The sequence below is a fragment of the Hyposmocoma kahamanoa genome, unplaced genomic scaffold (genome assembly GCF_003589595.1).
Source record: "Hyposmocoma kahamanoa isolate Upper Pololo Valley unplaced genomic scaffold, ASM358959v1 119, whole genome shotgun sequence".
Taxonomy (NCBI): Eukaryota; Metazoa; Arthropoda; class Insecta; order Lepidoptera; family Cosmopterigidae; genus Hyposmocoma; species Hyposmocoma kahamanoa.
Genome location: NW_020653409.1, coordinates 2,663,313 through 2,689,452, shown reverse-complemented (window position 1 = coordinate 2,689,452; position 26,140 = coordinate 2,663,313). Strand labels below are relative to the sequence as shown.

Sequence of the window (26,140 nt, the reverse complement as noted above, 5' to 3'; positions counted from 1 at the left end):
AGAATACACTTTTTCACTTGCAGTCCAATTAATACAAGTCCACATCAAATTTTGTCACGTAGTAAGTCTTATTTTCTTATCAACTTTTATCAATACGGTATCAAAGTTCACGCAAGTTATTTTTGCCGGGTTTTTAGTTACTAGCTGTGCTTTTTTATTTCATTTCTGATTCAGGGAGACGGCTAATTAGTCTTATTGCTAAAAATGGCTTCAGTCGCTGCTGTAACCCGCATTTTGCTCGGAAAAAACCTGCTTAACAGCGGGCGTGTAGCTGTTCTTCCCAATACCGGTTTTGTGAAGTTCTACAGCGCAGGTTGGTACAGACTTCCATACTCATTTACCGTCGAATAGTTGAAGATATCATTTATTTGTTCACTTGAACTTTTTTGCTTACCACGGCGGTTTTAAATACTAATGCACAGTAGCTAGTACGTGTCCGAAGTCTACATTAACTACTGTATTTATGTATTTTTGTGTACAACCAAACTTATCCAAACTTTGTACAATTTTTAAATTTCGAACTTTTTGCCTTATAATGTTTTTTATTGAAACATTTTTGGTGAAACATTTTTATATTTAGCTAAATATATGAAGATCAAAGTTCAAGCCAGTATAATTAATCAGTCTGTATTCTAAATGCACCGTTTGCTTGTCGAAAATTGTAACCAGAATGACCTTGATTTAAATTCATTCATAGTACAATCATAGCACATCAAACTATACATATTTCAATTATCGCCTCCAGTGCAACAGAATAAGATTTGTCAATGTGTAGCTTGATGTGCTGGTGTCTGTACATATTATTATACACTAATTACACCAATATTTCACAGAGTCACATTGTCTTTGTAATAATATTCTTTTGTATATGTACAGTATATGTTACAGTATACTTTAATTATGAAAGGAAAGCAGCACACTCCACGTGTTGTCTTCAAATCCATAGCTTAAACATTGAATATGTTTACTTGGGCTGTTGCATGCCAGACAGGTATTAAATATTTACTGAAAGTATAAAAAGTGAGCCAAAATAAAAAGAAATTAAATTTTTTTCATAACCAAAATTTTGAATCTCCATTCATAGTGGTTCAAGACTTCCTTATCCTAGGGCTATATTATACTTGTGCAGTACAAAGCCGTCCGTCCTTAGACTATTTTATACTGTTGCAATTTTAAAAAACATATTTCTTCTACTGGCGACATTTACATTGATTCCAAAGTCATGAATAAATTAAAAAACATGCTTCTTGAATCCATGAGCTAAGCAACTATATTCAAAATAGTTCCTGAGATCTGTTATTGAATGAATGCAGATTATTTCATTCTTGTATTTAAATTAATTGTCAATGCTATTGAAAATATTTAATTTATTTTGTTCTATTACTAAGTTTTACTATTATTGTTTGATATTCACGACTTGAATCCAAGGTCATGAAAAAGAAAATTAAATGGAATGCAAATATTACAGGCCTTATATTTCTTTTGGAAATTCAGAATAAATGTGTAACATGCTCTTCTGTAATTGTCAGTCAACATTTATTTGATAAAAGTTGACTGACTTGTTAAAACTAAGTTTAAAATGTGAAAATATCACTTGATCCTTTAATAAACTCTCCAAGGCCACCTTCCAAGATAACCAGACTATTACACAATTGAATTTAAATCTTACACTGTGTGGAATAGAGATCATTCTTTGCCCTGTTGCTACATGTTATTGGTATCAATCAAAACTGCCTAGCTTCAACTGGCACACACCTGAATTGTTATCATATCATTTACTCGTTTTTGTCCATGACTTTGTGTGTGTGGGAACACACACAACAAAGAACACTTTATTATTATGTTACATTTCATATCTTATATTTATTTAGGTGGCAAATTCCAAAGGATAGTATTAAGGTTTTGAAGTTGTGTTTATATTGAATACCTTACTGTTGCAATTCAGATTTTGAAAGGTACAAATGTAACAAATAAATGTGTTTGCTGAAAAACACTTTCTCTGATGTTTTCATTTAAACTATATAAATCATTATATTACATCAGCATTTAGGCTCAACTCACACTGGCGCAGCGTCGAAGCGTCGCGACGCGTCTTGTTTTTCGCCTGTAGTATATTCATCTCCATTTTCCCATTATTAAGGTAAAAATTTGTGTTATGCAATTAAAAAAAAACGGGCGTCGACCCGCGTCACTTGAGCGCAGTGTGGCGTCAGACTAGACATGTGTAAGTAATGTGAGTAATATTACAAAGGTAATATCACGCGACAGGGTACTGTTATATCACGCATCACTTCGGAAAAATATGCATTACTCATAACATTACCCATTACATAGACCATGTCGGGGTGCTCTGGGAGTTTCCCAAAATGAACTAAATATAGTAAATATCTATATTAATAGCGCCACCCAGCAAATTTTCGACGTACTACTTGATCGGACATTGCTAACCGTGCCGTAGGGTTACGTAGCGCTGCTGCCAGGTGTCGCTACTAACACTCATTACGCGAAACAGTACTCGGCGTGATGCAATACTGTGATGCTATGATGCAATGTAATGCTAACATCACGCGTGATGTTCTCATTACGCGTGATGTTAGCATTACGCGTGATGTTAGCATTACGCGTGATGTTAGCATCACGGAGTGATGTTAGCATTACACATTACCCGCGTGATGCATCGCTCGGAAACAGTACGCGCGTGATGCATTACCCGAAACATTACCCGCGTGATATTACCTGAAACAGTACACGTGATGCTTATATTACGCGTGATGCTTAGAACATCACGGAGTGATGTTTGTTTAATACTATTATGCGAAATGCAATGTAAATGCATCTAATTTGGAATATTGCAGTAGAACGATGTTTGTATTAATACCCCAATTATTTCATAATTTACTAAATGGTGTAAAAGGATGGAACCGTAGACAATTTAAAATGAAATTGCATAATTTGTTAATCAGTGCTTGTGCTTGGTTAAATATATTTCGATCTTTCTTGGTAATCTAGAAGGAGATGGATACGCTTTCATACAATCAATCCAAGATGTAAAAACATGAAGGTAGTATCAGTTAATTGCGTAGGTATTGATGTACCATCACTGAAAATTCTGCGAATTGAACTGAAAGCAGAGCTATAAGAGATTTAGTAAAAGTGAGGTTATGTAACAACTTATAATTAACGTCTGATTTTTGGAGTGCATTTGTTATTTTACAACTTACTAGATGGTGTAAACGAATTAAACAGTAGACATTTAAAATGAAATTGCATAACTTGTTAATCATTGCTTGATTACGTGGCAATTTATAATGTAAAATTTAACCAGGGTGAGTGTGGGTTGCCAGACGGTTCGTAATATTTCGTAATTTTTGTTTGATTCTCTCTAGTAATATGTAAGTAGATCTTGTTTATAATGCAAGTTTATGTTCTAGAAATGCGTTTTATAGGTTGTTTTAAAACGCATCGCTTTTTTAACCGACTTCAAAAAAAGGAGGAGGTTGTCAATTAGTCGGTTTTTTTTTTTTTTTGGTTGTGTGTGTTACACTGTGTGATGTTGTGGGTAATAGTAATATCACAGAGTAATATTACTTTTACGGAAAGGTGATGTGATATCACATTACTTTTCGAGGTACTGTTTTGCGCACGTCTACGTCAGACTCCGACCACACTGTGATACAGGCGCACTAATGCGAGAGTCGTCGCGCGTCGCCAAGCATTGTAATTGAAAAACAGGACGCGACGCTTCGACTCTGCGCCAGTGTGGGTTGAGCCATAGGTTGCCAGGTCTTAAGCCGTTCATCGGAGGAGAAACTTAGGTATTTATTATTAAATAACGGTCTTACAAAAATCACGATACGCCTTTGTCTCAAGAATGTGCTAATTTGTTACACGATAGGATGTACATTACCCGATCATATAAAATCCTGAAAACAGGCTTAAATAAACATCTAGAACGAATTATTTAACAACAAAGTATCTAACTATATCATAATTTTGATGAAGTACTTTCTTCTTATTCTTATTAGTAGGGTGGCTTCATTTGGGGCCTATGAGGCCTCTCATCACTGCGACCATAAATGATCTATTGTGATCACCACTAATCACAGCTCATAACCAAGACCAACAGAATTAAGGAACTGAAGGACTTTCCTGGCTCCAACAGTCTTTATGTACTGTGGGTGTGGCCTGTACCTACCCAGTATGGAACTTCTCACGCCCATCAGAGGGCAGCACTGGGTGAGGAGATGCACAGGAGTTTCATCCGCCTCGTGGCAGAATCTACACTCTCAATTATCTCTCTGCCCAATATTTGACATGTGCTTATTCAAGCCACAATATCCTGTTAAGGTTCTAGTCAGCATTCTGATGCCATTCCTGTCCAGTGACGTGTACTAGAACCTACTCGTACTTACTTTTGGAATTGTATCCAGGTTTTTGAACCTATTAAAAAACCAAACGAAAATACATATAATAACATACAAATATACATTCTATTTTCATAAATTATGTTATCACTTACTAGATTACGTTGTCACATGTTTTGAGGCTTGCATAACTTTTTAAATACATTGTGATAAATTTTGATATAATTTAAACGATAAACAGAATTCACAACTGATAATACATAATTGTTGATTATTTGTCCTAATTTGTGAATCCATAATTGTTTAATACACAAATTATTCCATTTCTTTATTAAATATAATAAAGAACAATCACCTCTTGATACCCTAGCAACTACCTGATTTGCAGCTGTAATAAATAGACCACAACAACAATACGTTATGGACTAAAGAACAATAAACTCGTTATTTATGTACATACAATTCTTTTATTTGTTGTACAGGCACGTAATATTGAATAAAGAAATATAGACTTACCATAAATAAATATTAGGCTAGATAATAATGTACCGAAAAAAATTACGGATCACTACTATTACCACAAATAATGTAATACTGTGGAATTATACTAAACGCCAAATAATGAAGTCGGTTTTGACTGCATGCAGTTAATGCATGTTATCCGACACCTCGACTGCATGATAACGACTTCACGCATTTACTGCATGCAGCCGAAATCGCATGCAGTTAATGCGTGATCAACTCGACTGCATATAAGTTAATTACGACTTCACTCGTTAACTGCAAACATGCGGTTAAACTGCATCGCGTACGTTGCTCTGACCCCAAAGTAACTATTGCACTTGTGTTAATCGGAAATACCAACGGTACCTACCAACACCCGCAAATCGATAGAATTATCTGATTTCTACATTGACCCGGCTGTAGATCGAACCCGGGACCTCAGAGATGGTGGCACCATGAAAACCGGTATGCAAGCCACTCGACCTTGGAGGTCGTCAAAGTTGGGATGTTACAGCAGCTATTATTTTTTCATTTCATTTTACTATTGTTATTCCGTTATTTTAACAGCACCAACGTACGAGAACATTAAAATCGAAACAGTGGGTGCAAAGAAGAATGTTGGCCTGATCCAATTGAACAGGCCCAAGGCCCTGAATGCCCTGTGCAAGGCGCTATTCATCGAGGTTGGCAAAGCCGTCAAAGACTACGATGCCGACGACAGCATTGCGGCCATCGTTATTACTGGTGAGTAAAATTTTAAACAAAATTCGACTTTGTAGCAGTAGAGCTCCTTATTCGTCCGGGGAAGTATCATCAACCCATTTATACGTCTCACTGCTGGGCAAGGGTCTCTCAGGCGAGGGTTTAGGCTGTAGTCCGCCACTCTGGCTCAATGCGGGTTGGGGACTACACACGTTTTCCGAGGGTTGTGAACTTTCTTCGACGTGCAGGTTTCATCACGATGAAATGGTGAAAAAAAAAAGGAAAACCCTTTGTTTTATTTTTGTTTCACCATGGGCAACAAAGGACATAAGTTCCTGGAACCTCAGAATTGGGAGCACGGATTCGATCCACGACTTTTGCTTGAGAGGCGGTAGGTCGAACCCGGTAGGTTTATTTATTTTTTTATTTATTCATATATATTAACAATAAAATTACAATTATTAATAATTATAAAAAACTATTGGTGTAATTTCACAAAAAAAAAAATTAATATTACGGTGGTGAAACAGTCTGACATTCAATAAAAATTTAAATACAATTAATTACATTACAGTCAATTCGGGTAACTTTGAATCGTGGTGTAACTTTGAACGTAGTTTTTTTTTTTTTTTTTTATACTTGACAGGCAAATGACTCCACTCCACCTGATGTTAAGTGGAAAGTGGTATCCAAACGCGAAGGAACGAAGTTGCGTAAAAGATTTAAAAATTTATTTTATGTATGGCGATCTTTTATTTTTAGTATTGAAACTGTGTAAATCGGAACAAAATTGTTAAACGAAAGTTATGAAAGAAAAAAGTAATGTTAAATTGTATTTTTTTAAACTTTCGGGGTTTTTTCTTGGCGAAAGTAGTTTGGTGTGATTTGTTGCTCAGTTTTAGAATCGGAATTAAATATATAAATCTGATTATTGACTGGTAAGTTTTGGTTTCCACACTTAAATAGAGGTTTATATATCGCTTTTTTAAAGAATAATTTAATTTGGTTTTGTATTTACGCGTAAAACGAATTAGATTTTGACGATGTTACCAAACAGAGAAATTTGGGTAGAACGTGTTTGACTGTGTTTTTAGAGAAGAAGGTAGTCTGTTTCCAAGGAGAGTTCTAAAAGTTACTCCTTTGGAAATTACTGTCTCAGTGCTCCAAAAATGCTTTTTAGGAGGTTGGTCTTGGCCCTCTAACGTTGAGACATGTCAAGTTAATAAAGCCGATATTGTGAATATTATAAAAGAGCAACAGCTATCTAGAAAAGGCGGCCGTATTTATATTGATGACGACATTTTATTCAAGGAATGGGGTGAATAGATTTTTGTTATGTATTTACTTTGCCTAAAATAATTGTTATAGGTGATTCATTTTGATCTCGTTTGATAGCTAAATAAGCGTAGAATTTATTATTAAACAGAAAATTTTCATTTTTATTCGCATTAATTAAAAAATCTAAAAAAAAAACAAGTTTTTCATTTCAACTAAATTAGTTCGTCTCGTTTTATTATGGCAATACCAAGTCAAATGTTGTTTTTGAACGCACTGTCAGGAATATTTGGACAGATTCACATCTAAAAAATATGAATATGTCGTATAATCTTACACAAACTGTAAAATATCTAGAAAATATACGGTTTCCATATCGAAGGCTAATCTTATTCAAAGTTACCCAAAATTCAAGGCAACTTTGAATGTGACTTTTGGAGCAAATCTAGAACAGTTTTGTTGAATAATTACTAAATTCCTTCTATAAGAACGAAAAAAGGGCTTAAAAGAACACTATTCAGTTAATAAAGTAATTGTTAAGAAACAATTAAATTTGAAATTATTAGAAAAACGCAAAAAATGTTCAAAGTTAACCGAATTGACTGTACATCAAACAGTATTTTATAAACTTAAAATAAAAAAATAAGTTTTTCCAACTACCACTAATGCATCGCTTCGCGCTTTGAACAATTATTAAAATAAAGAAAAAAAACTTAGGGAAATACTGTCATTTTACCTATTTCTGCCGCACTACGTTTAGGTCTTGAAGGGTGGTGGTGAAATTACTAGCACTTGGGACTTGTCAACTTCTGTCTCAGGGTGACGGGCGCAGTAGCAGTACCCTAAAGATATTTGTGATTTAAAGCTCTGAGTGGCAGTGCAACTGTTATGGACAGGCGTATCGCTTACCACGAAGCGCTTGTTCGTCCCGTCGCTTGGTATATTAAAAAAGATCAAATTGGAATTGTTGTGTCCACTTCTGTGAATTCAATAGATCAGTGAATTCTCTGGTTTGAGAGCGGGACTCACTTGTTTACATAAGCAACACTGCTACTAGAAATCCATAATTCTTGTACAAATATTACAGGAAATGAAAAGGCGTTCGCAGCTGGTGCGGACATCAAAGAAATGCAAAACAACTCATACAGTTCTAACCAAAGAAACGGCTTCCTGCAGGAGTGGGAGGACGTCTCTAACTGCGGCAAGCCTATCATCGCAGCTGTTAATGGCTTCGCTGTAAGTTCACCAAAACAACAGTTCATGAACGGACAATGGCCACTTGAGAAAGAAGGTTCAAACAACAGTTTGCTACGTTCCGTTGCGGGCGCAAATCATGTTGATTATTTAATTACATTTAAATACTTAATTGAATATAAAACAGAAAAATAATACATTTATTATTATTAAATAGTTTAATAAGTACCAGAATAATATACACACATCAAAAAAAGTTTGCGATCACTTCGAAAAACTGGAATCTTTTTTGTTACTGTAGATTATATTATGATTTTTTCTTCTTTTTAGATTCTTTATTTAAAAATAAATTAGAACATAAAACAATGACCCCGTTCAATTGTTTTTTAATATAAAAAGGCTTTCAGTCCTAGCTTACGCTCATTCAGAAATCTGATTTAGTCAATTATAAGCGATTCAAGATATTTTTCGCGGAAAGTTGTGATTGAAAAAATGCCAAGAGGATTATCAGAGGTTTTACGAGCTAGAATAGTAACTTTGAGGGAAGAAGGATACACCACGAGAGTAATAGCACGCAGACTTGCTATATCCCAATCCTGTGTCGTGGCAACGTTGCAGAGGTATCACGGAATGGGGAATTTAGCTGACCGACCCCGCAGCGGTCGCCCAACTGTTTTGACAGCTGCCCAAAAGCGCTATATTAGATTGCTGGCAGCCCGTGATCCAACAATCAACGCCACTAAAATAAAAGCAGAAGTCGGGGCCGCCTCTGGGCTTGAAGTTAGCACGCAGACCGTTCGCAATTGCTTGCACCAGGCTGGATTACGAGCACGGAGGTCTTGGCGAGCTCCGCTCAATTCCCGGCAACGTCAACAACGAAGATTGCAGTGGGCTAGACTTCGGCAAAATGAAGAAGGTGAGGACGAAAACATTTGGCAAAACTGTCTCTTCGTTGACGAATCCCGAATCAGCACTCATCCAGATAACCGACGTGTCCGTGTCTGGAGAAGACCAGGCGACCGTGAAAGACAAAGATCTGCCACTGGAACAGTTCAGCAAGGCGGAAAATCGGTGTCCTTTTCGGGTGGCATTATGATTGGAGCTAGAACGCCTTTGATCCCGTATCGGGGCTTCATGACAGCAGACATGTACAAAGCAGTTGCTATTGATGATATCGTCAGACCATTCCGAGTAAACCATGGGCACCAATTTGTACTGGTCGATGATAATGCGCCCGCACATCGAGCTCAACGAGTCAATGCTGCTCTTCAAGAATACGATATCACACGATTAGACTGGCCTGCCGGCTCGCCCGACTTAAACCCAATAGAGCATGCGTGGGATGCTCTTAAACGAGCAGTATGGAACGGTGAGCCACGTCCCCAGACAGTTCCAGAGCTCAGGGAAGCCGCTATTGAAGAATGGGATAGGTTACCCCAGGAAATGCTGGATAACTTGATCCTCAGCATGCCCAGGAGGATCTTCGCATGTATTCGAGCCAGGGGAGGAGTTATTTTATATTGAATTCACACCTTTTAATAATAAATTGTTGTTTAAGTTTAATTAAACAGTCTTTTTCTTTCTATGAAATTTCTATCACTATTACATTACGATTAATGGCTCAATTTTTTAAAATAAATAATAAAAAATAGTTTTATATTTTAATTTCAAACAGGGTATTCCTATTTAAAGAAAGCATACAACATAGATTTTTTCTTGATAAAGTTAAATTTAAAGAATTATAGGAGTTTATGCTATTGATCGCAAACTTTTTTTGATGTGTGTACTAGTATACAGTTCTTACGATAACCTATATAATACTGTATGATTGATATCGATATCATAAGGTCAGTGAAACCATTTGTTGAATATACAGGTACTGTAGTAAGGTTAGTGGTACCAGTTCATGGAAATACAGGAATAATTGGTACCGTATTATAGCATGGAAGCACCGGTATTGCAGCAAGCTTAGTTGTACCGGTTCCTGAAAATACCGATATTGCAAAGCTTGCATGCGTCCTATAATGTACATTATAGGACTCAAAATATATTTAATTGATAATTTATATTCTTTTATAATCGGAGAGTCGGAGTATAATAACCGTAAAGGGATACGTTGACGGAAACTCCCTCGTCACTGATTGTGGAATATTTATATTATATAGCAATATTTTGTAATTGGTCTATTCATTCTTTGTTATCAGTTCATTAAACCGGCGGTGAATAATAATGTCAAATTAGTAAAATTTAGAGCCAATGGGTTTTTAAGTGCCATCAGTAAGTGCACATCACAACCGGCGACCTGTCAAACTTCTTTTTTCCCGCCGAAAAAGTGACACTTACAACTTCATTGTTTTCCGGGCGCGTTCCCATTATGTCGTCGTGCAGTTTAAAGTATCATGGCTTGTATATTTAAATGAAGTTGTTCACGTATAATACAACACTATTAACTGTCGTTCACGACTTTTTTAATGTTACGACGACAGTCTGTCGTGACAATAAGAATAGCTAGAACGACAGTCGTCCGATGATAAATAAAACTTCCTAAAAATGTGACTACAGATAATCGCAGCTTCAAACGATTCTGTCACAAGTGACAAGCCGGCTGCCGTGAACCGATAAATTGTCGTCACGATCTACTGGGAACAGCTAGACACGACAGTCGTTCAACGATATAACAAACGTCCACGACACAGTCACGACTGATAGTCGTAATATGGGAACAGGCTAGACGCGACAGTCGTCCAACATAATGGGAACGCGCCCTTACTCGCTCTAATAATAATAGCTAGAGTCATTTATTTAGCGAATAAACCTACTACTCGATATTTTTATAATCAGTAATCAACTATTTTATATACAGATTCTATAGAGCAGAGATTATATCGAAGGGTCCTATGTATAAGGGCCAAAACGCAGAATCACAATTTTTACAGGAGAGGCTTCCAAACTTTCAATCTGACATTGACATTGAATATGTTTGATTTTGTTTGTAACGCTACCTTATAGATTATAATGAAATGAAGCATTTCATTATAATGCTATGTTGAGTGTGTGCGTTATTATTATAGAGCAGTTCCACACAATCGGCTAGATTTCCACTACTGTGAGTACCAAAACAACACTCAATACTCAATAATTTTATTGCTCTCCGTAAATAGAATGGATGTTACAATCAGTTTAAGTACATTTATGGGTCCAGTATGACAGTATTACAGTAATTGAGGGATAGTTACTAAATATTCACATAATTTGTATTTTATAATATTAAATAAGAAAGTTTGTAGCTTCGACAAGCTCCTTCACCACGAACATACCGACTAATCGTCAATATCATGAAGTAACCAATCATCTTATTCTACAGCTAGGTGGTGGTTGCGAGCTAGCCATGCTGTGTGATATAATCTACGCAGGCGAGAAGGCCAAGTTCGGTCAACCAGAGATCAACATCGGCACGATCCCCGGCGCCGGCGGCACCCAGCGCCTGCCACGCTACGTCGGCAAGTCTAAAGCTATGGAGATCGTGCTCACTGGCAACTTTATTGACGCACAAGAGGCGGAGAAAATGGGTATATCATTTGGTTTAAAAAATTGATGGTGAATGAATGGATTGTGAAATAAACTGTAGAGTGATCTAAGGCTAAGGCACATCACATGTAGGGATGCGGTATCGAATACTGTATTAATAACTAGTATCGAATAAAAATTATAGTACTCATAAAAGTATCTATACTTTTGTCCTACATATTTTCCCCACTCAAACACAGAATAAAGCGCATAATAATAAATCAACGATATTTATTAGATTAAATTTAATATTGTTGCGAAAGTTGCCCAAGCGTGACATGATGAGTTATGTCTGTCAATTGTCATTTATTGTACAACTGTCTTTAATTGAAATCTTATGCCTTAGAGTTATTCCTACGAAACTGTACGGTACTTGTCAAAAGAAAAATATCGAGTACAATTGTATCGGTATCAAAAAGAAAGTAGGTACTCGATGCCAAAAATTGTCTATACTTTTTAACCGACTTGAAAAAAAGGAGGAGGTTTTTAATTTAATTACATTTTTTTTCGTATGCATGTTCCGCGATAACTCGATGGTTACCGATTTCGATGACTCTTGTTCTGTTGGAAAAAGAGTACCTTAGTTTTGGTCCCATTTAAATTTGAAGGAAATATTCCACCTCTAAGAGTAAAGCAAACTAGGCTCTGAATCTGGTTTCACGCACTTTCCGATAACCAATTACAATAAAACTTTTCAAATATATGCAATTCCACGAACTGTTGCGGTCATTATTTTTTTATAATTCTTGTATCCCTATTACACGTAGGGCGCGCTTAAGTATTCAGGGTAGCATTAATTCAAAACTTTTCTCCATCCTTACGACATTTACATCTTAAATTATGAATGATAATAATGACGAACAAAATACATGAAATTATAAAGAAAATCAATCTCCACCCAGGTCTAGTGGCCCGCGTGTTCCCTGTAGAGAAACTTCTGGAAGAAACAATCAAGCTAGCCGAGCGCATCGGCACACACTCGCCACTCATCGTCAAAATGGCCAAGCAAGCCGTCAACCAGGCCTACGAGACCAACCTTAGGGCTGGTCTGCTATATGAGAAGTCCTTATTCTACGGCACTTTTGCCACGGTACGTAAAATTATAAAAATAAACTTTTAAATTTTTATTGAATTGATGTTCAATTATTTTTATGTGAAATTACTCTACTAGTTTGTTATAATTATTAATACAAAGATCGAATACTCAGAAAAAATTCCTTCAATCCGGATTTTTTTAATAACTAGTGGAGTAATTTCACATAAAAATAATTGAACATCAATTCAATAAAGATTTAAATAATATTATTAGCGACATCTCTAGCCGGGGCTGGTAGCTGTAAAGGTATCTAACTGGGTGACGAAATATCATACATTTCTCATAGATGGCGCTACGGCTAAAAAGTCGTTGAAAAACCAAATACAAGATACGACGCAAGCACATAGAGAAATTCATAAGGTCCGCTGGTTCGTTCAGTGGCTTAGTTGGTATAGCGTCTGGCACAGTGTGCTAGAAGACGTCGGTACGGATCGGGCCGGGTCGAAGGATTTTTTTCAGAGTGTTCGATCTTTGTATTAATAATTATAATAAACATTTATTTCAGGCATAGACATAAATCCATAAAATGACATCATTTAGAATTCCAAATTAAATGACATTAACAAAATGTAACATCCAGCAGTATGGACAAGTGGCTACTGTGAGCTATAAAAGCTATAGTGCTACCTTTCTAAGCAAAACAGCAAACCCGTTCGTACGACAGAAACATTACCGACGCTTCTTTACTTTAAATAAGTAAAAATGTCATTAGGCTGGATTTGTAATATCCAAAGTAATATTATAAATGCGAAAGTAACTGTTACGTTTTCACATTCCCCTGAACTTGTTGGTATTTCAATAAACGTAGTTTGTTTTCTAAATAGACAATAGTGTCATAGGAAAAATAAAATCTCTCTTCTGTCATTCTTATACAGTTTCAAATATACATCTTTATAGAAAATATAAATCTTATTAAAACTCCACTTTCATTCCAATAATCCTATATCTTCCACAAATTACAACTGAAACAACATTGATGAATTTTAGTATAGGCCGTGGAGAAGGACATGAGGCTACTCTTGGCCTTTTTTTTAATATCTAGTGACGGGACGAACAAGTCGTGCACCTGATGGTAAACTACACGCCTGTCCATATTGCAGTGCCACTCAGAGCTCTAAATCCACACCCACCATTCCTCCCGCCAACCTGAGACATAAGTTGACAAGTCCCATGTGCCTGTAATTTCACCAGCACCCTTACCCTTCCAAACCGGAATGCAGTAATGCTCACTACTGCTTGGCGGCAGAAATAGGTAAGGTGGCAGTACTTCCCTGGACGAACTCTTTCACAAGGAGCTGTACTGTTACAGTATATGTTAACATTCTATTTCACTACTTTATTATAATTTTCCATTTTCTGTTGCAGAACGATCGCAAAGAAGGCATGACAGCATTCATTGAGAAGAGAGCGCCCAACTTCAAGAATGATTAAAAGTCTTATACAAGAATTTAAAACTTGTTGACATTAAGTTATGTAGTTTTGTAAGAGAAAGTGCAATCAATTCCTTTTTAACGTTTTCTATACTTACTATACTTTTTCACGCCAAAATATATATTTTATTTTTGAATGTATTGTTTTATTTTGTTTGTGGAGAATACCTACCGACTCAAACCAATCTACCTCAAAAGTCGACGTTTGTTTACATCGGGTTAAATGACGACTTCGCTGAAAACACTAAATCATTATAAATACAAGTTTACGCACAGAGACACGTTCAACAAACTGATCGGATACGTATAGGAACGTCAGCCGTCAACTCAGTATTTACACTAAGTACGTTGCCGTCTTCGGCGGGCAAGCGCAGGCGACCTCTCGACCTATTGTAAATGTGCCATATCACCTGCACATTAAGTATTTTCATTCAATTAAATATACTTAATACTAAAATGTTTTAACAGTAAAAGGTACGATTGTAAGGTTCAATTTACATTGCGGCGGAACGGAAGCGTCAATTTCGCCTCGCTGCGTGAGAAGGCGCCCGCGGTCGCTGGAATACCCGAGCACTGCTCGAGCATCCTCGTGACTGCGCCTTGAGGCTGTTATGATTACGTCAACTTTTGACGTCACACTGCGCCTGCTTTCGCGCCACTTCCAGTTCGCGAATGCGTGAGCATTTCAGCATTCACGAGCATGCGCGAGAATTCCGCGGAAGACGCGCGAAGTGATTTTTGGCTCGTATCTAGTTTGTACGTTAACAATTGACCATAAAGTTCATTACGCTATATATAATAATCCTATTGTTACAAAAATTCGCTTCTATTCCGTTCCACCGCAGTATAAAATTGAACCTAAGGAAACCTACATTTTCGAAGTCAAGTAGCTTAACCCACCTCAATCAACCATTATAATTTCTTAGTGATAAATTCACCACAAGATATCTTTTTATGAATTGATCAACAAAACTTAATGTGAAATTTCAGGTGAAGTATTACTCAGTCAAATTTAGAATACAAATTTTGTTTTCCAGGCCAATTAACGCAAATCCACTTTAAATTTGGTCACATAAACAGTTTAACTGTTCTTATCAACACTGTATCGATGTTGAAACGAGTATTTAAGCCGAGTTTTTAAAATTATTACTCGCCATTTCATTATTGATTCAGTGAGAAAACTACTACTAAGTGGTATTGTTTAAAAATGACTTCAGCCGGCGCAGTAACCCGCATTTTGCTCAGAAAAAACCTGCTTAAAAACGGGCGTGTGGCTGCTCTACCCAATACGGGTTTTGTGAAGTTCTACAGCGCAGGTTAGTACAATATTCTCTAGAAATTGGTTTCCAATTAAGTTTTCTGTTATTAGTTATTTGTTATTGAAGTTTTATAATACTTTTGTCTCGACATTAAAATATTACACAAATAAATGTAAACCGGTTAAAGAAATAGTTGACATTTATGTGACAACTTGTAAATAATTCAAAAAAAATACTTGACTGATTTATTCACTTTCACTGGCATGGAATGGTAAAAAAAGTTTGATTATGAAAATGATAAATTAAAAAAAAAATTCCTATTAATTTTAATTTCTTTAGTTTAATTTCTTTGAATTCAAGTTCTTCAGTAGCTTTTTATATGTGTTTAATCTTTTAGCTCCTTTGACATTGATAAGCAACTTGTTGTCTATTGTACTTATACATTTCTATACCTAATAAATAAATGTTGATATTAAATATAAAAATTTCGTGTTCGTGATAATGACTTTACATATTGTCTAGTTGTATCAAACCTTACAATTAAATAATAGATAAGTATGACAAAAGGTAAAGTAAAGATCATTATTAGTAGTACTAGTTAACTATTGTAATTTCTTTCGTTTCATATTTTACTTCTAATTCAATATTTTTTCTAAAAAGAAATCGCATTATGCAATTCAATGATTGACCACCACACTTACATACATAAACCGTTAAAGGGCAAACCCTCACTTAACTACAATCAGTAGGATGGTTAGATTCAAAAACCACTGTAAATTATTTTGTTTTGGATAATAAATCAAAAAGTTTTAATGAAACTATTTTTCCGGATTTAGATCGTGTTTTTTAAACAAACCGACGTTTCGGGCCCTTTACAGGTCAAGTCAACCGTTTCATTTCCTATGTGTAACAATCGCGAATACCTAAGAACTCGATAAAAAATTATAAATTAAAGTTTTTTTAATTAATTTCTTTTTTAATTAATTTATATATTGTCTGTGGTGGTTAGCGTGTACAGGTGCTTTATGAACGATGAATAATAAACCGAATAAATAAAATAAAAAATAAAAAACGCAACGACCCGATTAGGCGGCGACGGAAACACTATGACAGACACCATATAAAATCTCCTTTTTGACGCTATACCTAAATATTCTTGCTTTACTTTACCTGTCCCTCAGTCAAGCACTTCATCAACTACGGTTTGGTTGCATGAAAAAATCGCTACTTCACCTTCTCACTCAATCTAGCACAGCATAAGTGAGAGTCAAGCAGAGAAAATTCATTGAAGGTGGCGGCTAACTATTTAGGTTCAGTACCGGTTAACGTCCTTTAAAACATGTGGTTAATTAATCAATCAACCAATTTAAAAACAAATCAAAAGTAACCGGTTGATTCATTTTGGTTCTAAGCCCTGTTCTACTGCAGATTACTTCTCTTAAAGTATATAATACGGTCGTAGTTTTTACTTTAGTGTATGTACATGCAATCATCAACCCATTTATACGTCTCACTGCTGGGCACGGATCTCTCAGGCGAGGGTTTAGGCCAGAGTCCACCACACTGGCCCAATGCGGATTGCAATTAGTTACAAATTCACACGTTTTCCGAGGGTTGTGAACCTTCTTCGACGTGTAAGTTTTACCACGATGTTTTCCTTCACCGAAAAGCTTATAGTAAATTTCCCACATGGGTAAATTCCGAAAAACTCAGAGAACTCTCCGTGAGAGGCGGCAGGTCGGCTATTAGGCCTTATTCAGAGTAGCGGCGGGCGCGGGTGCGTGTAAATCAAATGTACGTAGACGCTCGTTGCGTTCACAGTGGCCAGGGCGCGGGTGCGCGCGCGCCTCTCGGGTAGATCTATTGGCTCGGTCCGCCCGTACCTTTCACAGTGCTTGGTCTAGCGTCTAATGTCTATTTGCAATTTCGACGTGTGGGTCTACCCGCTCGTAGCCTCTTCGGCACTGTGACAGGGAAGACGCCAAGGCCCGCGCGCCCGCACTCGCCGCCCCGCGCCCGGCCTGCATTCTGAATGAGCCCACAGGCTGCCACAGCTTTTTCATACTTTAAATTACAGCCTAAACTCTTGTTACCTTATATAATATATGTTATTGAAACATATTTATCTTAGGCAACCGTGTAAAGATTAAAGTCCAAGCTAAACACTCAAAGATCAATGTCCAAATTAAACAAAGAGAACAAAGTCCAAGCCGATAAAAATAATCAGTCTGTAATCTAAATTACTTGCACAAATATTAACTAAAATGACATTGCTTATTTATTCAGTGTGTTTTTAAACATCTTTATCTTAGGTAGGTAAACATATAAAGATCGGTCGATCCATCGTTCAGTGGTCTGAGAAGGATGCTGAATGTGTGTGAAATTTATGCTGTGAGGCATGGATTAAGGCACAATAAAAAGAAGAGCGAGTTTCTTGTTTTTGAATATAAAGACCTAAATAACATTCCACCACTTCTTCTAAATGATGTACCCTTGAATCGTGTTTCTCGGTTTAAGTGCCTAGGACACATTATTAGTGAAAATCTTGGAGATCTTGATGATGATATTGAGAGGGAGCGCAGGGCGTTACGCGGTAACGGTTAAAAATAACTCTTTTTAGAGCATACTGCCAGAATTTTTATACAGGTGCACTGTGGACCAACTTAATACAGCGAGCGTACAACGCCTTAGGTACGTGTAATGTACATCTTTAGAGTTCTATCGAGGCTTCCTTGCTTTTGCAGCGCCTCTGGCGTGTTTACGGATGCGTGTGTTGATGATTTTTACGCAATCATGTGCAAAAAAAGTGCGTCACAGATGTTGCGATTGCGTGGGAGCACCAATGGTATCCTGAGGATGATATCATGAAGAATGGATTCTGCTGTTTTCCGTAGTTTCACCGAATTGCACGTGAACATATATTAATGTATTTATAATAATAATGTAATAACGTAACTTAATTTAATATATTGTAATTGTCCTTCATGTTTCTATACTAACTTAGCTTGTAAGATTGTTACTAACAAATATGGACTAATTGGTCTGAGAATATTTAATTTCAATTTGAATAAAGATCAAAACCCAATTTAAACATATCTCAAGTCTATAAATTTAGTGAAAATCTGCCTATACCTAATCTAAATGTGTCTGTGGAAGGAGCACACACGTGGATGGCCGATGTGATGAGCACGTACCGAAATGCGCAGGTTGGAAAGATGAGAAGAAGGTTGCTGGAAATCATTGAATGCGAGCAGCGCAAGACCGGTCCTAGTGGCGATTTTTGAAACAGGCTTATCGTCGGAGATAGTGCAAATCCGCATATGTTACCAATACTGTAAGAAGCGCGTATCTACACCAAACCAAATTTTACAGGAGAGTCATTGTTGTTGTTGTTATTATTCCAATAGCTACGACTTTTATTTTTGCACAGTATGCATTAATGTATGTTGTCTACGGACTGATAACAACAGATTCCCGTAAATCACGCTAATTTGGTTGCCACGACATTTACTTAATTTTGACATTTACGTAATTGCACTATCCCTGACGTTATGTCTAGATGTGGAAGTCTTTCGGCTAAAAGAGCTACCACACTTGTTCACGCAGAATCGGCTTGAGCCGGTTAGAAAAAACTATGTATCATGCAATAAGAATGAAAAAGATGTTGCGCGTTTAGCTCAACCTCAGACCGACGTCACGAAAAGCTCGTCTTTTTCACCCATTACCCTAGACACCGTACCTACAAGAATGATTTTGATTTTAATTTATCAAATCGTACTTAGTACCTAAGCTACAACTTAGTACAAAGTCGTAATCGCGTACTTAGTACAAATTTACATGTAGTAAGTAGTAGGTATGTCTATTACGTCATCGGGTTACGTTGATTCCAAAGTCATCTTTTATTATCCGGTTATATTATCAACAGCTCTGCAGTTGTCAGTATGAGATCGGTGTCGAGATAAATAGAAAAATAAATACTTCAGAATGTTTTTCTCTTGACTTACACAAGCATTGTTTGTTGTGTACTTCTATGCGCTCTTAAACAATTCATCATTATCAACCCATTTATACATCCCACTGCTGGGCACGGATCTCAGGCGAGTGTTTAGGTCACAGTCCTCCACACTGGCCCAATGTTAGAATATACACTGAATTAAAATAAGTTTCAAAAATTGATTACTTGCACACCGAATCTGGCAATGTAAACTTTTGGTAAGTAGGTACACGTGAATTACACATACTGGGTATATGAAGATCAATGATGCCGTCTTAGCAACTAAAAAAAATAAAAAATAAAAATAAAATTGTTTATTCACTAACATAATGTACAGAGAAAACTAAAGACTACTTATGCGATTTAATGTAAAAATAACACATGTACCTGAACTAGGAAATTCCTGTATTTCAGGTAAAAAGTACTACTAATTATAAACGTGGATACTATTAATATTATAAATACTTTTTAGGAGAATCTTATGAAATAAAATTAAACAATTAAACAATAAATTGCCAATCAAAAAAATATACACTTAAACAAGACAACATTTATTTTACGATAATAAATAAATTCTCTGTATCCTCACAGGACATATTTTGAAGAGCTTCTGAGAATTTTCTTTACCTTAAAGCAACAGAAATTATAAATGGAATATTTCGCGTTTAATTTATTGTACAAAAATGGTCCAAGAAACACAAAAAATCTTGAAATAAAAGTATGTTTTGATGATATAATTTTGGGGCAAACAATATCTTTTCGTCTTTTATCAGTGTTTTCAGTAATATATGGGAGCAATACGTGCTGTTTGATGACTGTGGACTTAATAAATAATTGCCTTACAGTTAATACTTTACATGACTTATACAGAAGGTCAGTGGGGTAACGGAAAGGGCGGTAGGTAGAAACCTTTAGGACAGCTCGCTGGGCTCTTTCAACGATTAGTAAAGTAGTTTTAGCTATACCACCCCATGATGTAATGCAGTAAGTAATTAACGAGTGGCATATTGCATAATAAACTTGCCTGATTATTTTAAAATCAGCAGAAACGCGTAGTTTTTTAAACACAAACATTAACTTACGGAGTCGGGCGCTTAGTGCTTCGATATGGTGTTTAAAGGATAGGTTATCATCTAATATAACACCTAAATACTTTATCTTGTTAGTAATAGCAATCTCTGGACATTTACACAGGTTGTTAGTAGGCTCGAAACAATGGTGAGCATATAGTTTAGGTATTAACTAAATATTGCGACATGGGGTTAATGCCAACGCTGCGGAACGTGAGCACCGTCGACGCCGCCGACTCCGCGGAACTCATTGGGGTGTTACCATTTCTTATTGTTTAATTTTGCTAATTGTAATCCAACAGCGAGTAAATTTTTGTTTTGCTCATCAACTAAGTATTGTTATTTATTTATTTTCGCAGCACCAACATACGAAAACATTAAAATAAATGTAGTGGGGTCAAAGAAGAATGTAGGTCTGATCCAACTGAATAGGCCCAAGGCCCTGAATGCCCTATGCATGCCGCTGTTTATCGAGCTCGGAAAAGCCGTCAAAGACTTCGACGCCGACGGTACCATTTCTGCCATAATTATTACTGGTAAGTCTGCTCTTAAGCCACATCCAGCCAGTAGCTGCTCATATTTGCCGAAGCAGCTAGGGTAACAAAATTTAGTTCTGCTTCCAACCACGCACAAAATGCGCTCACGTATTTAATTGTACATTATATCGGTTATTGAGTAGGTACTATGAAGAACGTCAGTGATACTCAAAATACTTGTGGCTGATTTAACTAAACCAACACTTAATTATTCATCGATACCTTAAGAATCAATTCGTGTAAAAGACAAAATAGCAACATTTTAGGAAAAGTAAAAACTTTTTTCTTCCGAAAACTTGTTATAACTTTTTTGTTTCTTCATCTACCTATTTTTTTTTTAAAGTTTATTAGAAAAACTAACCATTCTTGATTTTTTACCATAATTAAATTGCCATTACGAGCATTTAGCAGTTGAATGTCCTTTACACTGCACAAAAGTAACATATACCTGTGTCTAGTACACCCTAATTAAAAAAGTTTCACGTAAAAATATTGCGATTTCGGGGTGACAATTTTGATTCTAGACAACAAAAGATAATGGAGTATAAAGTACGTTTTTTAGACATATCAAAATATATAATATATATAATACAGTTCGAAAGAGCTCAAAAAACTGACCAAAACTGCATTTCTAACCCATTTTTGACATTTTGCCCTTTATGCCTATTGAGTCTTATTGCCAATGTAATATTGAATTTATATACATACTCTATCTATGTATATCCCCATTACTAATCGCGATTCCAACTTTCCTTTTCGTTATAAATATTCCCGTTTTAAAGACAAATGTCAAAAATCGTGTCGTGACTGAATCGCTAAACGTTTCGCGTTATGTTATCAAAGAAAAAAGAAAGAAATCTGATCTATAAATTCCAGGCAATGAGAAGGTTTTCGCAGCTGGCGCTGACATCAAAGACATGCAAAATCAGACATACAGTTCACTTCAGAGAGCTGGAACCCTTAAGGGGTGGGACGAAGTCTCCAACTGCGGCAAGCCTGTCATTGCAGCTATCAACGGGATCGCTGTAAGTTATCACTAATGGTAATAAACAGGTTTCTGACGACGATATGTTTTCTTTTTATTTTCTCGATACGTATTTCGCAACTTTTACAGTGAGTGTGGTTTGTTGAAAAAAGTTAATTGCAATCTCAGATTACAATTGTTTTGTAATCTGAGATTACAATGGTAACGCCGCAAGTACCTAATCGACATGAGAGAAGTCGCTGACAGCGAAAGGGTAGACATCCTTTCCTTTTTTTTTTCGTCCTCTAAGGGTAGGACGTTTTGTATTTTTTTTCATACTCTATATAAGAGGTAGACAAAACGTTTTTAAAAAGTTTTTAAAACTGTCATTTACCGCTGGTCGGTCAACGACCGTAAACTGTGTAAAACTAAATACACAACGGATAATAATAAACATTTCATCACTCCTTTATCTATAGGTAATCATGAAAAAAATAAATTAGAAGTATAATGACAACAAGAAAAAATAATAATCGTCTTTACGGTGCTTTAACACTAGCAGTTGCACGAGAACATTACGTTTTTTTTTATGTTACCGAGTGACGAACAAGTCGTGCGCCTGATGGTGAGCGACACGCCTGTCCATAACAGTTGCAGTGCCACTCAGAGCTTTCAATCACTAAGCTCTGAGGAGCACTGCCACTTGCCCGTCGCCATGAGACATAAGTTGACAAGTCCCATGTGCCTGTAATTTCACCAGCGCCCTTACCCTTCAAAACCGGAACGCAATAATCCTCACATTACTGCTTGGCGACAGAAATAGATAAGGAGGCAGTTACTTGCCTGGACGAACTCTTTCACAAGGAACTCGAATGCTACTAAATTTTTGAACTCTTCGCGCAGCCGCGTCACCTTGAAGTTGTTCGTGAATTGCCAGTGTGTTAAGGCCCTTAATGGTACCAAAGTATCACCAACCAAACCAAGCAGAGAAAAAATTTATCTATCACCTTTTCGACAGCTAGGTGCCGGCTGCGAGCTAGCCATGCTCTGTGACATAATCTACGCAGGCGAGAAGGCCCAGTTCGGTCAACCAGAGATCAACATCGGCACCATCCCCGGCGCCGGCGGCACCCAGCGCCTGCCACGCTACGTCGGCAAGTCTAAAGCCATGGAGATCGTGCTCACTGGCAACTTTTTCAGTGCGCAAGAGGCGGAGAAAATGGGTATGACAATAAAACAGCCTTAATTATGAAAGAAAGCTTTCTAGAATAGCGATCTCGAAAATACTTACCTATTTTTTTTATAATTTATCAGGATTATAGTTAAAGAAACTGAGAGGCATCTGGTGCACAAAGCCGATGAATCGCATACCAGCCCAATACATGATCAATTTAACCCATAGGTTCGCAATCTTTTTGGCTCACCGCCCACTGAAGCTAAATAAAAAATTTCAACGCTCACCACCACAAAGAATAATTGAAAACACTTTTTTTTTATTTAAATCTAACATAAAAATCACAAAGAAAAAATGTATATATATTGTGTAGTGTAGTTTATATAGATAATTCAGGGTTTGTTTTCAAATGCGGTAGCACCCTCTGGACAGCATTAACCCCCCAAAATTGCTTCCGATGCACCCCTAGGACTCTTCAGCTCCCACTGGAGGGTGATGAGTACCACTTTGGGAAACTATGATTTAACCAATGGAAACCTCATCTTATTCATAAAAAAGTAGCACATTTAATGAATTGGATTATGTTCATAATAAAATTAAAATATTGTTTATGAAATTTGAGTACTAACGCCAATTAAAACAATCTGATATTATAAGACTCAGGGTCGTATTCCAGAACTCTGCTCAATGCTCAAGTCAGGATTTGAGCAGACTTGAGTATGATTTCAAGCACTGGAAATACGACCCTAATGGCAAGGACTTGAGTATGATTTTCAGTGCTCACTGCAATACTCAAGTCCTGACTTGAGTATTGAGTAGAGTTCTAGAATACGACCCTAAGGGTCGTATTCCTGACTCAATGCTCAAGTCAGAACGTGAGTATGATTTAAAGCACTGGAAATCATACTCAAGTCATTGCCATTAGGGTCGTATTTCCAGTGCTGCATTGAGTAGAGTTCTGTAATACGACCCTTAAATAGCTGTGTTAAATGGGCAAACAGAAATGTCTAAATTGTTATGCACTATGATACTACCTCAGCAGGTATATCGTACACATCACAAATGCCGCAATCTTAGGTCGCAAGAATACAATTCCATCCAAAATATTTTTTGATCCGTATGATATTTACAACTTAAATAATGAACAAAATTATAAAGAAAATCAATCTCCATCCAGGTCTAGTGGCCCGCGTGTTCCCTGTAGAGAAACTCTTGGAAGAAACAATCAAGCTGGCCGAGCGCATCGGCACGCACTCGCCGCTTATCGTCAAGTTGGCCAAGCAAGCCGTCAACCAGGCCTATGAGACCAATCTTGCAGCTGGTCTACTGTATGAAAAGTCCATATTCTACGGCACATTTGCCACGGTACGTTAACTAAATAATTAATATAAAGGAACATTTATATTATGTGAAACATCATGTAAAAATGAATATTCAATCGTTTCTGCAAAAGCAGCAATGAGTAATAGATCTATCCAGTGCCTCATATGCACAGATGTAAAAGTGTAAGTTTTACAATTAACCCCAATATTTTTTCTGCAAAATATTTTATCTTATAGAGAGCTTAACTTAAGCTTAACTTAGAGCTTATTACAACTTCGTACATTTGCTCCAATTAAACACTAAGGGCTCCCACAAACTACATACAGCCTTTCTATCCGCCCGATAATTAGGGCTATTAGGGCACACACTGGGCCGGTTAAAGAGTCTGGTTGATGGTTAGAGCGCAGACCAGCGAAAAGTCAGCCGATTGTTCTCGAAAAATTTTGCTAGTTAATAATCTGCTCTTGAAGAGGTCAACTACGTAGTGAAAATTAAATTGCTCAGAAAATTAAATGTTATGTGTTGCTTTTATAGAATTAAGGAAAAGGATCAAGCAAAAATACCGAGAGTATTGGGTGCAACGGCAGACTAAATAATCGGCAAATATGCGCGCGTGGAAGAGCGCCGTTATACTCACAGAACACTACACTCACAAGGAGGCCATATTGATTTAGCTGTCGGCCGATTGTTACCCGAAAACTCAGTTCGAAGCGAGTGCCAGCGTCATAATGTGCACATTTACTTACACCTTCATATAAATTAAGAATCTGACTGAACTATAGGCCGATAAAGAGTCTACAGTCTGCGAGGGCTCTAATATTGATCATATCACATTAGATTTGTTTCATAAAGGAACATATAATGTTATATAAATAATATACAAAGATCGAACACTCAGAAAACATTCCTTCGATCCGGCCGTAGTCGAACCGACGTCTTCTAGCTTACCGTGCCAAACGCTATACCAACTAAGACACGGAACGAACCAGCGGTCCTCACGAATTTTTCTATGTGCTTGCGTCGTGTCTTTGTATTTGGTTTTTCAACGACTTTTTAGTCATAGCGCCGTCTATGAGAAATCTATTACAGATTTATTACCCAGTTAGTACCTTTACAGCTACCAGTCCTGGCGAGATATGTCGCTATTCGCTGTATTTTAAATTTTTATTGAATTGATATTCAATTGTTTTTTGTGAAATTATTCCACTAGTTTGTTATAATAATAATTATTAATACAAAGATCCTTAAATCCACCTTAAATGTTATTTTGTCTTTACCACTTTGATATATGTTTTACATTTTCTGTTTCAGAACGATCGCAAAGAAGGAATGACTGCATTTGTTGAAAAGAGAGCGCCCCGTTTCAAGAATGATTGAGCGTCGTTTACAAGAATAGAAAATTGTTGATATTGAATCATATAATGTCTGAATATACATTTTATTTTTCAATTTATTTGCTTAAATTTATTCTCTAAAGAACCACTCGCCGATACACCATCTGTGGATGAGACCGACTGAAAGTACCTAACCATAATAAACCCAAACATTAGCCCCCTTTACAAACTCTATCGTGCGTGATCTTGGAACTTACAGGATTGCGCTCAGGAAAGCCTGCACGCGCAGTCGTACGCGATTGCCTGCTTGAAGTTTTTTAAGCTAACCTCCTTTCACGCGCGATTGCTAGTCTA

The 26,140-nt window shown here is 36.7% G+C and overlaps 2 protein-coding genes across 2 annotated transcripts; both read left to right on the top strand.

The window, feature by feature from the left end:
* Positions 1–116: 116 nt before the first annotated feature.
* LOC113240036 (probable enoyl-CoA hydratase, mitochondrial) lies at positions 117–14,254 on the top strand. The gene is made up of 6 exons (XM_026477241.1): positions 117–313; positions 5,436–5,612; positions 7,933–8,081; positions 11,404–11,608; positions 12,509–12,696; positions 14,068–14,254. The coding sequence occupies exons 1-6, from the start codon at positions 205–207 to the stop codon at positions 14,131–14,133; spliced, it is 894 nt and encodes a 297-aa protein (XP_026333026.1). The 5' UTR covers positions 117–204; the 3' UTR covers positions 14,134–14,254.
* Positions 14,255–15,290: 1,036 nt separating this feature from the next.
* LOC113240037 (enoyl-CoA hydratase, mitochondrial-like) lies at positions 15,291–25,894 on the top strand. The gene is made up of 6 exons (XM_026477242.1): positions 15,291–15,448; positions 20,815–20,991; positions 21,868–22,016; positions 22,974–23,178; positions 24,307–24,494; positions 25,764–25,894. Exons 1-6 carry the CDS (start codon positions 15,340–15,342, stop codon positions 25,827–25,829), a joined length of 894 nt encoding a protein of 297 aa, XP_026333027.1. The 5' UTR covers positions 15,291–15,339; the 3' UTR covers positions 25,830–25,894.
* Positions 25,895–26,140: the final 246 nt, after the last annotated feature.

Coding starts and splice junctions, on each gene's coding strand:
- LOC113240036 (XM_026477241.1), top strand. CDS start 205: ATGGCTTCAGTCGCTGCTGTAACCCGCATTTTGCTCGGAAAAAACCTG. Junction 5,613..7,932: donor TGCGGCCATCGTTATTACTG/GTGAGTAAAATT, acceptor CAAATATTACAG/GAAATGAAAAGGCGTTCGCA. Junction 11,609..12,508: donor ACAAGAGGCGGAGAAAATGG/GTATATCATTTG, acceptor ATCTCCACCCAG/GTCTAGTGGCCCGCGTGTTC.
- LOC113240037 (XM_026477242.1), top strand. CDS start 15,340: ATGACTTCAGCCGGCGCAGTAACCCGCATTTTGCTCAGAAAAAACCTG. Junction 15,449..20,814: donor TGTGAAGTTCTACAGCGCAG/GTTAGTACAATA, acceptor TTATTTTCGCAG/CACCAACATACGAAAACATT. Junction 23,179..24,306: donor GCAAGAGGCGGAGAAAATGG/GTATGACAATAA, acceptor ATCTCCATCCAG/GTCTAGTGGCCCGCGTGTTC.